The 14,995-nt window shown below is 41.8% G+C and overlaps 2 protein-coding genes across 2 annotated transcripts; one reads left to right on the forward strand and one right to left on the reverse strand.

The window, feature by feature from the left end:
• The first annotated feature begins 909 nt into the window (after positions 1-909).
• On the forward strand, positions 910-4,818 carry LOC135341104 (transient receptor potential cation channel subfamily A member 1-like). The gene is made up of 2 exons (XM_064537576.1): positions 910-1,022; positions 1,272-4,818. The coding sequence occupies exon 2, from the start codon at positions 1,326-1,328 to the stop codon at positions 4,698-4,700; it is 3,375 nt and encodes a 1,124-aa protein (XP_064393646.1). The 5' UTR covers positions 910-1,022; positions 1,272-1,325; the 3' UTR covers positions 4,701-4,818.
• LOC135341103 (retinoblastoma-like protein 1) lies at positions 4,798-14,916 on the reverse strand. The gene is made up of 18 exons (XM_064537575.1): positions 14,588-14,916; positions 14,223-14,356; positions 13,558-13,770; positions 13,159-13,223; positions 12,864-12,980; positions 12,399-12,491; positions 12,063-12,222; positions 11,505-11,901; positions 11,098-11,226; positions 10,355-10,440; positions 9,709-9,829; positions 8,752-8,938; positions 7,821-8,616; positions 7,561-7,663; positions 7,311-7,385; positions 6,732-7,001; positions 5,346-5,516; positions 4,798-5,183 (listed from the first exon to the last, which is right to left on the reverse strand). Exons 1-18 carry the CDS (start codon positions 14,717-14,719, stop codon positions 4,983-4,985), a joined length of 3,450 nt encoding a protein of 1,149 aa, XP_064393645.1. The 5' UTR covers positions 14,720-14,916; the 3' UTR covers positions 4,798-4,982.
• Positions 14,917-14,995: the final 79 nt, after the last annotated feature.

The following is a 14,995-nucleotide window of genomic DNA, read 5'->3' on the forward strand; positions in this document are numbered from 1 at the left end:
ACTCTGTTTGCAGCTTCTCTATATAGGTACATTATTGGTTTATGTAACAGATTGCAATATCGATTCTTGTTCAAAATCAGAGAGTATATAGAGGTCAATGACGTTGCTTATAGCTAGCACACCTGTTCAGTTGTCAAATGTACTGATCTACTCGGATCTCTTTGATATGAAAATAATGTCATTCTGCTTTAATTTATGTCTTGATTTACCACGTATCAAATCGGAAGCCAAACAGATCTCCAGGCACCTGTAAGGTCCATAGTGCATGTATTCAATAGGCATTTCTTGGCACTTTTTCCTCAGATACATGCATGTATATACAGCTTAAATTATTCATCCAGAACGGTTGATTCTATTCATAAAATACCACCGTCCACGGGCACTACTGAACACCACTGAGAAACTCTAGGACACTAGACACTATTGAATCAGTCTATTGGACACCATGCATGCATTCATATGGATACGTTAGGATACCATTATTGCATAGACAACATTGAAAACCATAGACACCATTATATTACTAATCTATGTAGAATGAGAAAGTATCACACTAGCTCGATTCCAGGCCGATTAAAATATGTACCGTATACTGTATAGCGGGTAATTTTCGGGGGACAAAATATTCGTGGATTAGACATTTAGTGGATAAAATGTTCGTGGTTGCTGCTTGCACGCGGTCGCTTCATTCGTGGGTAAAATATTCGTGGTCAGACCTCCAACCACGAAAACCACGAATATTTTGCCCCCATGAAAATTACACAGTATTTTAATGCGGTCTGGAATCGAGGCTAGACTCTAAATAATGTGCCAGTACAGTGATAGCCTCGAGACCAGACCGGCCTGGATTCGAGGCTAGTACAGTGCCCATGTGATGATTCACGCATGCGTATAATTATAGTGAGAATTGTTTTAGGTTGAAGGTTTAGACCGCTAATTAAACTGGCTCCCGGGTCCCCAAGCAAGTACTGTATATAGTCTATATAGATATATCTAGGTACTGAATTCCACTTCAAATGCAGGTAAAGTCTAGATTTAGTAGACTAAGTAGTATACATCGAGTAGTACCATGCAGGTTTGCTTATTTGTGAGCATGTTCAATAAACCTATCATGCGATATGCATGTATGCTCATGTATTCTGTTACTGTGTACTACATAGATCTAGATCTAGTTATAGTAACTGATTTAATTACAAGTATGTATCTACAGTAATCTAATCAGGCAGCTTGTTTAAATATCCTGCTTTCATTTTCACAACACCTGAATGCAGCTCAACTCTTCATACATGACTAACTAACCCAAGACCTGCCTCGTATTTTATCAGATGTGTACACACAGCAGCATACCCACACAAGTCTTCATTGAAATGGATGAATCAAGTTGCGACCTCTTCGATATTGTTCAGAACAATCATTTAGATCAGCTAAAACAGTTTTCTGGAAACAGACTTTTGTTACAACGAAATAGAGAGGGAATGTCTCTTCTTCATGCTGCAGTAATAAGCAATAATCTTGAAGCACTTCAATTTTTACTCGATGAAAACATAATTCCAATCAACACACAAGATAAAAACAAAGAAACAAGTCTCCACTTATCTGTAAAAAGTGGCAGCACTGGTACCATGACAATGCTATTGAAGAAAGGAGCCGATAACATGATAAAGAATAGTGATAACAACACACCTCTCCATTTGCTACTTCAGAGCGATAGTGAAAGTGTTGAGCAGCTGTCCGAATTCTTGAAGCATCCGGTTGACATTTCGGTAAATGGTGCGAACGGTTCTTCAATATTCCATGCTATAGTAGAGAATGACAACATTGAAGCACTCAGGCTAATTGCTCGATTGCAAGTATTGGATACTGCCAAGTACTTCTACAATAACACATTTTGCTTGCAAAATGATTTTGGAATGTCTGCAATCCACTATGCTTCGTTGAGAGGTGCTCATAAGGTGCTAGATTTCATGTTGTCAAAAGCTAGGGAGTCCTCTGATTCTCACCTTAAAAAAGTCCTCTGCCATCTAGATAAGAGACTCAATACACCCCTCCATATTGCAGTAGAGCACGGTCACAAAGGTACAGTTGATATTCTTCTTAAGTATAAAGCCTCACCTACAGCTATCGAAGGAAACAAATTGCCACCGATTCACCTAGCTTGTGTGCAAAACAAGATGGATATCGCTATGGCTATGGTCGAGTCGTTTGGGGTGGAAGTTCTTCTCGGTCTAGATTCCACTGGGGCCACCCCACTTCATTGTTGCTCAAAGAGTGTTTCAGAGGAACTGTTTTGTTTTGTTGTCAACAATGGATCAAATCTAAATGCACAGGACAACAATGGTAACACACCCTTGCATGTTTCTGTTGTTCACGGAAATGCTGGAAAAGTAGAATTTCTTTTAGCCAAAGGATCTGATCCAACTATTCAAAACAAGAGCGGCTTCAATCCTTTTCATTTGAGCATATTATCCCGCCGAAGGGAGGCATTTAAAGCCCTTGCAAAGTCACAACATGCCAAACGTCTGAGCCTACTACCTGATAGTCAAGGCTATTGGCCTGTTCATTTAGCCCTGAAGCACAAATTCAGTCAATCTATCCCCACTCTCGTGTCATTAGCAATGGACTCTGATTCAAATTTTGATGATTTGAATATCTTGGCCTACAAAGACAAAGATGGCAACAGTTTCCTCCACACTTCTGCAGAATCTATGGATGTGAGTAGCTTAAAGTATCTATTGTCTCTCCGTTGCTCTAGGTACTTGCTCAATTGCTTAAACTCAGAGGGACTCCTTCCTCTTCATTTGGCTGCTAGAAGTGGCTTTGTTGCTTCTGTTCGAGAACTGGTAGACCATGGTGCAGTAGAACAAATATCGTACAACGGAGACACTCCATTCATGCTAGCTTGTCGTCATGGCCACCTTGAAACAGCGAAATTACTCATTGAAGTTTCCCTAATCAATAAAAACGAAGTGAATAACGGTGGAAATTCTGCCCTTCACTTGGCTGCAAGAAGTAAGAACGTTGATGTGATTCTCATGTGCCTTGACCTTGGTATAGAAATTACCTTAAACAATTCAAGAGAGAGCTTTCTTGATATCATCCTGAGGGATGCGGTAGCAGAGACAGCCATTGCTATATTAAAGCACAAGCGTTATGAAGAATGCATCAACATGTACTCCCCTGACTTGTCCCATCCTATACTGAGAATTATTGAAACTATCCCCAAAGCTTTTCAGGCACTACTGGATCAATGTATGTTATGCTCACCACTACAGCCGGAACACCCTGACTACTGGGAAGAGTATAACTTTAAATATCTCACACTTGATAGTGGAGCACCATCTCTATCACCTCAACGAGATGAAAGACCAACAGAGAAAAGAGGAAGCTTTCTAACAAGCAGTTGCTCTACGAATGAAGCTGAACAACCACTCACAGTTCAAATGAAGAAAGAAAGCCAGTACGCAGTGCTCAACCATCTAATCAAGTACAGACACAGAACCTACCTTGTACATCCACTCGTCAACACCTTCCTCAATTTAAAGTGGCGGCGTTATGCTTTGCCCTTTCATGTTTTTCGATTCATGTTGTTCCTATTATTGACGATTGTCCTCTCAATCTTCATTCTGGTAACTCCCCTGACTGCCCAATCAGTTGAAACAACAGCCAATACCACTGCCAACTATTCTGGAGAAGTTAGTTATGGTTTTAATAATTCATCCATCGTATTTCGATTTTTGACGCTGGTCTTGTGTGGTGTAAACTTTCTAGTATGGTTGCTCGATGTGTATGTGAAAGGTCTCGCTTGCGTCAAGTACCTTCTTGCAGAGAGTAGTGTATGGATGTATGGGATTACTCTGTTCTTCACTTTCATTTTTACCATACCTTGGCGTGGCTTAGACATTCTGTATTGGGAGTTTGGAGCCATGGCTGTATTTTTTGGCTGGTTTACAGTCGCTGTTTTGCTTCAGACGTTTGAAGTAGTGGGTATATTTATCACAATGATGTTTAAAGTGACCAGAAATGTTGTGGGTGTGCTTCTTATTACAATTGTCATGATATTTGCTTTTGCATTCCCACTGTACATTCTGGTAGGAACAGTACCAGAGTTGACATTCACTACAATTGGTATGTCTTTGTTCTCGATACTGGCTTCACTAAACGCTGAAATTGATTACAACACGTTTGTGAGACTGGAACTTATGCGACAGTTTCCCTACACTGTACTCACAATCATAGTTGTGTGTGTGCTGACTATCATAATGCCTATAGTGGTGACCAACCTACTTATTGGTTTGGCTGTTGGTGACATTGCTAGCATTCAGAAAGAAGCGATTCTCTCACAGCGTAGTGTTGAGGTTCGAGCTCTTACTGCAATAGACAAACTGATCCCGAAATTGTACTTCAAAAAATTCTTGCAGCAACAAACGTACAAACTTTACCCTAACAAAAATATTTGGCTGAAATTCAAGAGAATCATACACAATCTGTGGAGTGAAGTAGATGAACTTGAGGATAAGAACGCCGTAGCAACGACTAGCCAAGATAGCGAGCAATTTAAAGATAATCGCACGAAAATTTGGAAGTTGGAAAGCACTCTTTCCAAGATAGTTGTTGAACAATCTCAACAAAAAGAAACACTCCAGAGGATGGAAGAAATGCTTAGAACTTTGATTAGTCAGAAGGAAAATGAAATAAAATAATTATTATGTGTTTTTATACTGCATGCAGTGAACAATAATAATTATGGTGATTGTTAGTTTTAGTTAATTTTCATAATTAACATTATCAGCTGACTAATTATTAATTCTAAAAACTCAAGTCACACTGATCCATACAATATAGAGACAGAAAAGGAGAAAACACACACACACACAATTATTGTCAACTATAAAGGAGTCGTACAATAAAGTCACCGAGTGTATACACAACTCATACACATGTGTCCAAGTGTGTACATTATATAAAAAAAGAAGGTGTGTTCACTAATGTTGATTGAGTTCAGAATTAGCAGCAGATTTTGCTCTATCATTAGCCACAGAAGTAAGAGCTTGCAGGAACGAATTTGTTGTAGGTTTGCGAGTCATTGCACCCCCGAGATGTATCCGCTTAGCAGGACTGCTAACATACGGGCTAGCACGGAGGTCCAGTGGTCTCTTGAGGGCACGATTGATCTCCTGTAGATCCTACAAAGGTATAACAGCACACAAAAAATGATAATGCCACATACAAGAGTAGGTGCAGACTCTATAACAGCGAAAAAAATTATTGCCTAAAATGCCAACTGAAACACATAACTGAATAATGCACGTACACATGCAGTTAAAAAATTTATGTTTTGTGCTTACAGTTGCGGGGCTCTTTTGAATGACATATCTCTTTGCAAGAGGAGAGAGCTGCATTTGAGAGGTCTTGTGGGGTGAAACGAAGATCTGGTGATGTTTTGACACTTTCTTTGGAGAAGAGACTGGCTTTCGGATGACAGGGAGAGGTGACAATTTGGGCATGCCAATGGCAGACTGGAGAGGAAGAAAAGTTATGGTGTGAAAAACTTGAACAAGAGACTCACTATACATACATTGAGTTAAACAAACAACATTATTGTAGATTCTTATATATGGCATAGCTGTGAATTGATGTGTAAAAGCATAGATATAAGAAGGGAGAGGGATAGGAAACGCTACGTAAATAGCATTGACGATCCGCGTTTCGGTCAATGTTTTTTTCTTTATTTCCTCCAACCCATGCTTTTAGCTAGTACTTGGCTATAAACTAGCTACTGAGCTCCATGTATTAGCAATGGCTAGTGGAACAGTCACAACAAGGTAGCAGCAATAGTTAGTGAGACCCTCCAAGCAGTAAAAAGCAGCTTGGACAGCAAATTTTTGAGAGGAGCTCTGTCTGTGTACCGTTGAGTATTCCAGTACAGTCACAGACATGATAGAGAATTATGGAAATGTAGCAAAGTTCTGTCGTAAATTACTGTGCCGATACGATGAACCAACTATTCAATGAATACAAAGAGACATTTACCTACATTCAATCATTGATGTAACTTTCTAAATAGGTACACAAAAAGTCTGCTTTTAAAAACCAGCTTACTAAGACAAAAATGAACATTACTTACCAACCTAAAGCCAAGTGGCTTTGATTTTACTTGCATACAATGCCCAGCTACTTAAGAAAGAGGGAATCATTAATATTTTGGGCTGTAGTCACAGCCTCTCCTTGTAGAAGGTACACAAAGCCACTAGATAGAGCCAAAATGATAATACAACACTCAAAAAACTGCCTTTGAAAGTTTTCAAGCTCTTGGCGAGATACACAACGCTTCTATATGATGCACAGTAGGTGTGGATGCTCAGCACAGTACTAAGAGTCCCAGTGGGGAGCTGTGAATGATAGTAATAACATTTCCCGCTGGGTTGGCGGGGTGTCTAGAGCCGAAACGCGGATCCTTTTGGCATTACACAGAAGTGATTGTGTGCACGTGCTCCGTTTCCCATCTCTCTCCCTTCTTATATCTATGGTAAAAGAAGGAATTTACCCTTGAAGGGATTCATAATGGGCATTGTATACATGTATTATGGATTCTCTTATGTTACTATTGAGTAGAGCATAAATGCGCAGACCATGTATGATAGTAGGTAGTACAATGTACTATGCTTGTATTCTTATACGGTACAATACATTATTGTTTCATACAATCAGCATTGAACACAAGCACAACTGACATCATCACATGGTGAGAACTTGAGCACAAAGTCCTTGACAAGCCCTATGAACACTTTGTTGTAAAACTCGATGACATCTCCACGAGAACCCACGGGAATATCCACCCTATAGAGCAGTTCCTCTACGGGTGTGTTTCTGGTCGGCGCCGTATTGCCAGAGAATGAGGTGACAGGCAGCGGGGCAGAGACAGGTGTGTCTTGTTGCCCAGACGATGTGTCTGGCTGGGGTCGGACCTGATGTCCATTGTTCAGTAGCACACTGCGGTACACCTGCATGCACACAGAAAGTGAGGCAAAGTATACATTAGGTCAAGCATACATAAAAATGTTTCTTAAGCACTTGTCATTCACGTAATAATTTAACGTCCCATTTTTCAATAGCTACATGTAGGGCACAATGCAGCCACTATAGGGGTGATTGTACACATGCACAAGTCATGTACATGTGTGTACAGAGAGTTTACTCTTGTCATTGTACAGGTGCACCATAAGTGTAGCAATTAGCTACATGTAGGGCAAAATGCAGACAATGGGATGATTGATTGTACTGTATCACTACGTATAGAGGGGTTTACTCACATGACTCTTTGCCTGGGGCTGGTGGCGATACTGTCTCATTATCTCCTGAAACGACACTCCCTCAATTCTCAGTGCCTGTGTGAGAGCATGTAATATTTTAACAGTGCATATCTTGCACAGAAAACTGGGTAACTGAAGAGGCCATTGTGCAATGTAACAAAGTCACACCCTTAATTATCCTTCTACATAAACGATATTTAATAGGAAATGCATAATTATAGCTACAGTATACGGTTAACAAGGAAGTTACCTTTGCGAGGATGTAGATGGAGCACATGATAAGTTGGTCAAGGTGTCTGTCCCTCATTAGGTGAGCAGATCTCAACACAGAGTGCTCGAAACATGTCCACACTCTGCATGGGATTATGGCATTATAATTATGGCAATGCATAATTATGTACACCACACAAATCCTTCACTAAATCGTATAGTCATGTACATTCACAATGACAGGTGGCTACCTAATAAGCACGCACTAATGACACTACATAATCAATAACGTTGACTCACTTCTGAACAAACTCGTTAGTCATTCCCAGCCGCTCACAAAGATCTTTTATCCGGATATACGACAACTGATACATCTTGCGATAAAAGAGAGCGAGAGAGCCTGTCCTCTTTGGCTTAGTGGCAGAGGCACGTGGTGTACCCTGCCGTGGTGGTGTGTACAGTTGTGAGTGACGTGGGGAGGGTGTGACCGTGGCCGAGGGAATGGGAGGGGAGGTGGGAATATCTGGACGATGCAGAGATCCCGGTGACAGCAGACTGCCAATAGTGACTGTGCTGGGTGAAACTTTTGTGCCAGAGAGTAGCTCAGCTGGCGTGATGATGGAGACGGCCTTTGGGGGAGATGGCATTACCGTGATCGAGACACAGGGGACCCTGATTGGTGTAGAAGGACTGGAGGTGATCGAGGTATCGTCCCGTCTGGAAACTAAGGGAGTTGACATGGCCGCATCTGATTGGTCGCCTACTGTTTTCGTAGCTTGAGGGCTTGGAAGGTTGGATTCTTTCTGAGGCGAGAGGGCTTTTAAGATCTGGTTAAGCTCTTTTGTTAGCATATTCTTGGTCAGGACGTTGCCCTTGAGAGGGGTGATGGTGACTCCCCCCTGTGATGGCTTGGGTGCAATGGGGATATATGACTTGGGGGGTGTGGTGCCCCCACTGGCTGTACGAGAAGGTGTGGCACCAGTAGGTACAGGGGGCGCTGTGCTGCTCGAGGTGGATCGCTTCGTGAATAGTGCCCTACGAGCAGAGGAACCAGGGGAGCAGAGTCGCTCTTGCAGTGAGGAGAGAGGGGACTCGCCTGCAGAGGAAATAGCAACATAATTTTACATACAAACATGTACATGTTCTATACATTATGTATCTATGTACTCGTAGATTGAAATGTAAACCTACAAATGAATATGGTAAAGGCGGTCACACTATTTAAACTTACATGAGCTCTTTGCTCCACTCAGAGACATGACCCTTGGGTTCAACAGAGCCGAATTCTTGACCCCGCTCACATAGGAAGTGGGGAGTGCCACGTCTTCGTACGATGGCAATGGACCGGTGGCATCGATGGCATCAAAGAGGGGAGAGCCAGACCTCCAAGCCAAGGAGCTGAGGATCATCTCCTCCACCTGGGTACATATAGTTATTATAGGCATGCATTAAATCACTACTCTGTGTACATGTATATGAACATGTGGTGGGCGTAAACACACACTCAATGGAGATTTGGGGGGTTTAACTATCCGGGTAGCTAGCTCATAATAGTGTACAAATTCAATGTACATTAATAAAAACTCAGGAACGAGATCGTCACATTGCATGAACACGTAAGTACAGTGTGCATCCTCATATGGGGTCAGGTGGCATATACGGCACCGGATGTAATTTTGGAAGGGGGAGGGGTTCGGGTTAGCTAAGGGAAAACAACAAAAATTAGGGCGTTTCCACATCCGGTGCCGTATTAAGCCACCTGATCCCTCACATGAAACACATCGAGTTTGTACAACCCTTCCTTAGCGGTGGCCACCCCTGAGGAAAGGCCAACCGTGATCTAAAGGCCAAGTACTATGTACCCAATGAACAGCTTGTGCACCCTCCAACAAAGGCCACCTCTGAAACACGGCCAAAATAGGGTGTTGCACTGTTGTACCGTACGGTTGGTAATTTCGGGGGAAGGGGGAAAATTATGTTTTCGTGGTTGAACACTAGACCACAAATATTTTACCCACGAATGAAGCAACCTTGACTACCATTACCTGCAGTGCAGCAGCAACCACGGAAATAAGATCCACGAACTGACTAATTGCTGAACCACGAATACTTTGCCTCCCGAAAATTACCCGCTATACGGTATCTACACACATCACTTGTGAAGATTCCTAATGAAATGGGGACTCACCCTGTTGAGGTGCTTGACAATGGCTCTGGGGAAATCCCTTTCTTGTCTGATGACTGGCTCTACCAGCTTGTAGAAGTGGTAGGCACTCACATCAAAGACATCCAGTACCCAAGGAAACACTCTGCAACACGAACCATCAGAGCAATCACACACACATACACTCTCTATACCGTATTACTAGAATATTTTGCAGATGAAAAGCCTTTAGTAACATGTACAATGATAATTTCAGATTCAAAATTACAATAATTATGTGTTCTCCTTGAGTGCTCAGAAAATGGGCTCTCAAATAACCACTAAGTGCCCATTGAGGTGAGTACATTTCTGCATAATGTGCTGTGGGCTGTATTGTTACCATGGCCAAGTGAGAACCCATAGGCATTGTACTGTACACAAGAGATGTGGCTAGCCACAGCGGCTCAGAGACAATGCCACACTTTCCCTTGAAACCAAGGTACCATATGGGTGGGAGGAAGTAGCCTACTCAGGTGATTAATAAGAGCATTACATTTGCTACGCTCCTTTAGCGGAGGCAACAAATATAAAGAGGAAGTTACATGATCATTGATAAACCATTGGCTTTAGTGGGAGCTACACATACACTGTATGCATAATTATCACTACATACACATACCAATGGTCTCACCTGATTTGAGAGTTGTAAGAGAAGAGGACAGTTTCCACGGATAGTGCAAATAGGGAGGTGTGGAAGAGGTTGTATTCTAATATCACCTGGGGGGAAGGAAACAGATGATGTGAGCATGTATGGGTTATACATGTATGGTTATACAGTGACATGAATGTGGTCAGCATGTGACGTTCAAGGAAATCAAGCCCGAACAGGCTTTCCAAAATTCCAAATTCAAGGAAATCAAGCCCGAACAGGCCTTCTAAAATAATCTGCATACTAAGCATATGTGAATTGGGAATATGGCATGCTACCACAAGTCATGACAGTCATTGTGTAAATAAAGAAGCCTGCTGCTGCATGATTGTGTCAACAATGGCTGACTGCCCTCATTGGGTACATATTCACGACAATGAATTCACTAGCACAAGGAAATACTGAGGAACTTGGAACTCCTACACAGCCATTCAGACAAAGCCCACAATGCTAGCGACAGGGTCACAAAGACAAGCTTTAGGGTTTCACAGCACTAGGAATACAATCCATCAGTGGTTTATCGCTTCCTTGGAGGAAGGTTGTGAATGCTACGTACCACAGAGCTATATTACTGTAGACATAATTATGTATGAATAATTAAGGCACACAAATCAAACCCCCATAACTGGCAACATGACTTCAACGTTAGCAATGCTCATCTGGCATAGGATCATATCGACACCCCTCACTCAAATACAAGACCAAATTACAAAATTCATCCTTACCTGGAGAGCACCATAGTCAGGGTTCTTCCGTTCCTCGTCTCTCATGATGGAGTCCAACAGCTTGTAATAGAGGGAGATACTCAACTTGAGACGGACCTTCACAAAGCTGTCTGTTGGCAGGTCTCTCTCCTGCATTGGGGGTCGAGACTAATGTGCATGCAACTAACGGTACAATATGAAGCGGAGTTGAACAATGGATACTGTACATTAATGGCCGATCTAGTTCCTTTTTGGTAAAACTTCATGTAAAAAATGGCCCAAAGCAAATTCTATAAGTTCCCTTGAAACATGGACATTTGATTTTTAACATTGGCAGACTTTGAGATTGTTAATAAAGCTTCGACTGAAAACCAACAACATATTGAAATTCTTAGGCACTTGCATGCATGACTGTGCATTCTTCTTACCTCAGGAGACTTTGCAATGAATGTATCGCTGAGTCTCTTGACCCGGGCCTTGATCTCAGACAGGGGGTTGGACATACACGACCCACACATCTTCGCTAGTGCGTCTGACGGCTCAGGGGGACAGTTTTCAAGAAGGATGTGGAGCTGAGCAACAGAATGAGTGGCTTCCGATGCCGGAGTCAATTGATGATCTTGCCTGCCCAGCATTTCTCGTCCAAGGAGGGGGGTTCCGAATTGAACATGATGAGGTGGTGTATGGACGTCTAGGCTGGAACGGAAGTTGATTCCGCCCACTGGAGTTCCGATCTTCTGGCTGGCACTGGGGTGTAGGAAGACTCTCTCGTCAAAATCACCGTGAGTCAAGACATTCATCTCGTACTCGCGATTCAGGGATTTGCTGCAATGAGAAGAAATCAACGAGTGTATAAAAACTCAATGCACAAAACAATACTACATTGGCATATCTCATACGTACATGTACATGCAAATAACAATGTGTAAGAAATCAAGACCCTAGTAATGGTATACCATATCAAACTCCACCCAACCCACTCTTACTCGTTGGTCTGGAAGTTCCCGGGGTTGAGCATGGTGAGGAATCGCTTGTCCGAGAGAGATACTGTAGCGATATTCGAGCGGAGCACTTTGTTCTCAAACAGCACGTCAATGGGAGGCTTCCAGTAATAGTTTCTTATCACTCGACACTCCTTCTCAATACCTGAAAGGGTTGAGTATCAAAATCATTACGCTATGCTGCAACAACAAAATTGAGCATGAATGTACAGTGTACATGCATATACATACTTTTAGTGCGTTACTCTAGAAGACGTATAAAACTCTAGTGGGTATTTCTTCCCCACAGAATAAGCCACATTGCACAGTTAAACAACTAACCATTGTACTTGACACAAAGCTCCTTTAGAATGCACGGCATCTCCAGGGGAATGGTGTACTCAGGGTCAAAATCCGCCGGAAGAAAAGGACAGTCTAGTGTGTAGAAATGTATGCATGAACACAGTCTGAACAAAGAGGCTACAACCTGATACAATTTGTTGCAAACAGTTGAAAAGATAAAAAGTATACAGATCTAATTTTCACAAATCTCTCCTCATTCAGCAAGCATGACAGTCACAGTATAAGAACACCTACAGCTAGTGAAGTTACTTTTCTTTCAAGCACAAAGAGTCAATATATAAAACTTTATACGGGGACTGTTTGATAGAGGGGTTTACATGCAGTGTGTATTGCTTGCCTGCTCAGTGATTACATGTACTACGTAAAGAGCCACATTACCTGACTATATACAGCTACTACACATGGTCTAACTAATACTTGGTGTGTCACTAATGTCCCCCTTACCGGGGTTGAGCAAGTCCTTGCGCTTGCCCATGAGGCAGGTGCAATAGAGCATGTCCACACAGCAAAGCAGGAGGTGGTGGGAGTTGACAAGGTCGTCGTTGATCTGAGGGTACTGGTCTGTTTGTGTGTGGGCGGGATGAATTAATGTGCAATGTGTACATGTAAGTGTATAGAGGTGATTAGTGCATGAAACACTAATAAACCACGAAACCTCACTTACAGAAGGATCACCCATTTTTAAAAAGCCACAATCGAAATACAAACCTAAACAAAGTAATAAAAGTCAAGAACATACTTTTGATGTGGATGAAGAGAGTCCATCCGAACCTGAACACGTCATAAGCAGAGCATGGCCTATTCCTGTAGTGAGATATGTATAGAGATATAGTGACAGCTGCAGTGTATTGCACACACAGCTGTTCATTGATCTAGATCAAAGAATGTCCTGATAATCTACTACATTAGGAGCCATTAGCATTAATTAATTGTAAATTACTATGCAGACTCTGTTAGTAATAAAAAGTGTGAATTACGCTGCCCTTATTAATAAAAAAAAAGTGCATTCCATGTATCTATATCCCATATACATTTGTATCTATATAAACGAGAGTTCATTAGGTGTACGCCAAGTGCTGTCACCTAAACACACACCAATCCAGTATCCATGGATACAGGCATACTAGGGTCCACTTACCCCCTGGATTTTCTGCTTCTCTGTCTGGTATTACTGGAAACACTCTGGTCCTCCACCAGTAGGAATAAATCCTGAAACACTTTGCGATACTTGTCATAAATGATAGAAGCAACTTCAAACTTTCTCTCAAGTGCCTCGATCTTTAGCTGGAAATTCTCAGGCAATTTCGCCATCTCAATCCATTTCTTCATCTTTTTGAAGAACTCTATCAAACTGCAGAGTAAAAACAGTCAGTGCATGGTTACAGTCATGCACTCCCGTTACAGTGTATGGTGGGTGGGTTGTCATACATGTACATGATGAACATGCAAGTATCAAACCAATCTACAACCCAGACAGACAACAACCTACAGGCAATCATGCATATAATAATTATGGTGCATTCTACATGAAATAAGCACTGACACAATCTGCAAATTCACGCACACCCGTCGTGTTAGAGTGTATGGTACTTGGCACGCAACAATCACCCCCACAATTATACACCACAAGGATCCTTACACGTATCTATCTGTTACAAATCAACATCACTGTCATGTATACAATACCTAAATTGATTATGACTGAATGACTTGATTCGTTGTGCTCATACAACTGTATTGCTACATGTACATACCTATTGCATTTCTATGAAAGTATACACTAAACCTCATATTAAATCTTACTTCAACTTTGTTTCTCGGAGTATCTGAGTGAGAGAGATGTTATTTCCACTCATGGCTTGACCCTCCACTGTTTCCAGGGAAGAGCTTTGACCAGCCACATAGAGAGCACAGCCTAGCCACTCCACATGCTCACCCTGTAGTACAGTGAAGATATTTCTAAACCACACTAGTTTTAGTTCAAAGATACAAACAGATAAAATTTACCACAACTTTTAAAGCTGTTTGAGCTCATATTATTCGTGCACCCTTGGTGGATTATCTCCTAAATTATATACGATTTTGGGCAGCTTAGCTAGCTAGACATCTCCACCAGTAGCTAACTAGATCTACTGTACTGATCACCCCAAGCACCATTAATATCTCACCTCCAAGGTGTAATAGTCTCGAATACTACAGTAAGTAGCCCAAGCCTCGTCTCTGGACTCGGTATCCATGTTTAACTGACGACACACGCCATCATAGGCACTCCTGACTAACTCAATCGATGCTTCTTCCATTCCCTTATCTTCAAGAAAGCCAACAAGCTAAGAAGCTGAGGAGCCTTGAACTGTGTGATTTTGTAATCCAGCAAAGATTTGAAGATAGCTTGATCCTACTGGTAGTTGTATACTCTATAATGCTAGCTAGATACTAGAAAGCTATGTACACCAATGCAAATATGTACCAGATGTACAGATCTTGGTTGTTGATTATGCTGCGTATTGGTAATAAATTTACTTGCTAGGGTGTGGCTTATGTTTTCTACCAATCAGATGCATTCCTGGGATAATAAA

The sequence above is a fragment of the Halichondria panicea genome, chromosome 9 (genome assembly GCF_963675165.1).
Source record: "Halichondria panicea chromosome 9, odHalPani1.1, whole genome shotgun sequence".
NCBI classification, from domain to species: domain Eukaryota; kingdom Metazoa; phylum Porifera; class Demospongiae; order Suberitida; family Halichondriidae; genus Halichondria; species Halichondria panicea.

What these genes read in the sequence shown, in the direction of transcription:
- LOC135341104 (XM_064537576.1), top strand. Translation starts at nt 1,326, where the DNA reads ATGTGTACACACAGCAGCATACCCACACAAGTCTTCATTGAAATGGAT.
- LOC135341103 (XM_064537575.1), bottom strand. Translation starts at nt 14,719, where the DNA reads ATGGAAGAAGCATCGATTGAGTTAGTCAGGAGTGCCTATGATGGCGTG. An exon ending in TCTTACAACTCTCAAATCAG is followed by an intron (nt 9,830 to 10,354) that starts GTGAGACCATTG and finishes TTCGTGTTGCAG; the next exon opens with AGTGTTTCCTTGGGTACTGG. An exon ending in AGTTCTCACCATGTGATGAT is followed by an intron (nt 5,517 to 6,731) that starts GTCAGTTGTGCT and finishes CTTCCTCTCCAG; the next exon opens with TCTGCCATTGGCATGCCCAA.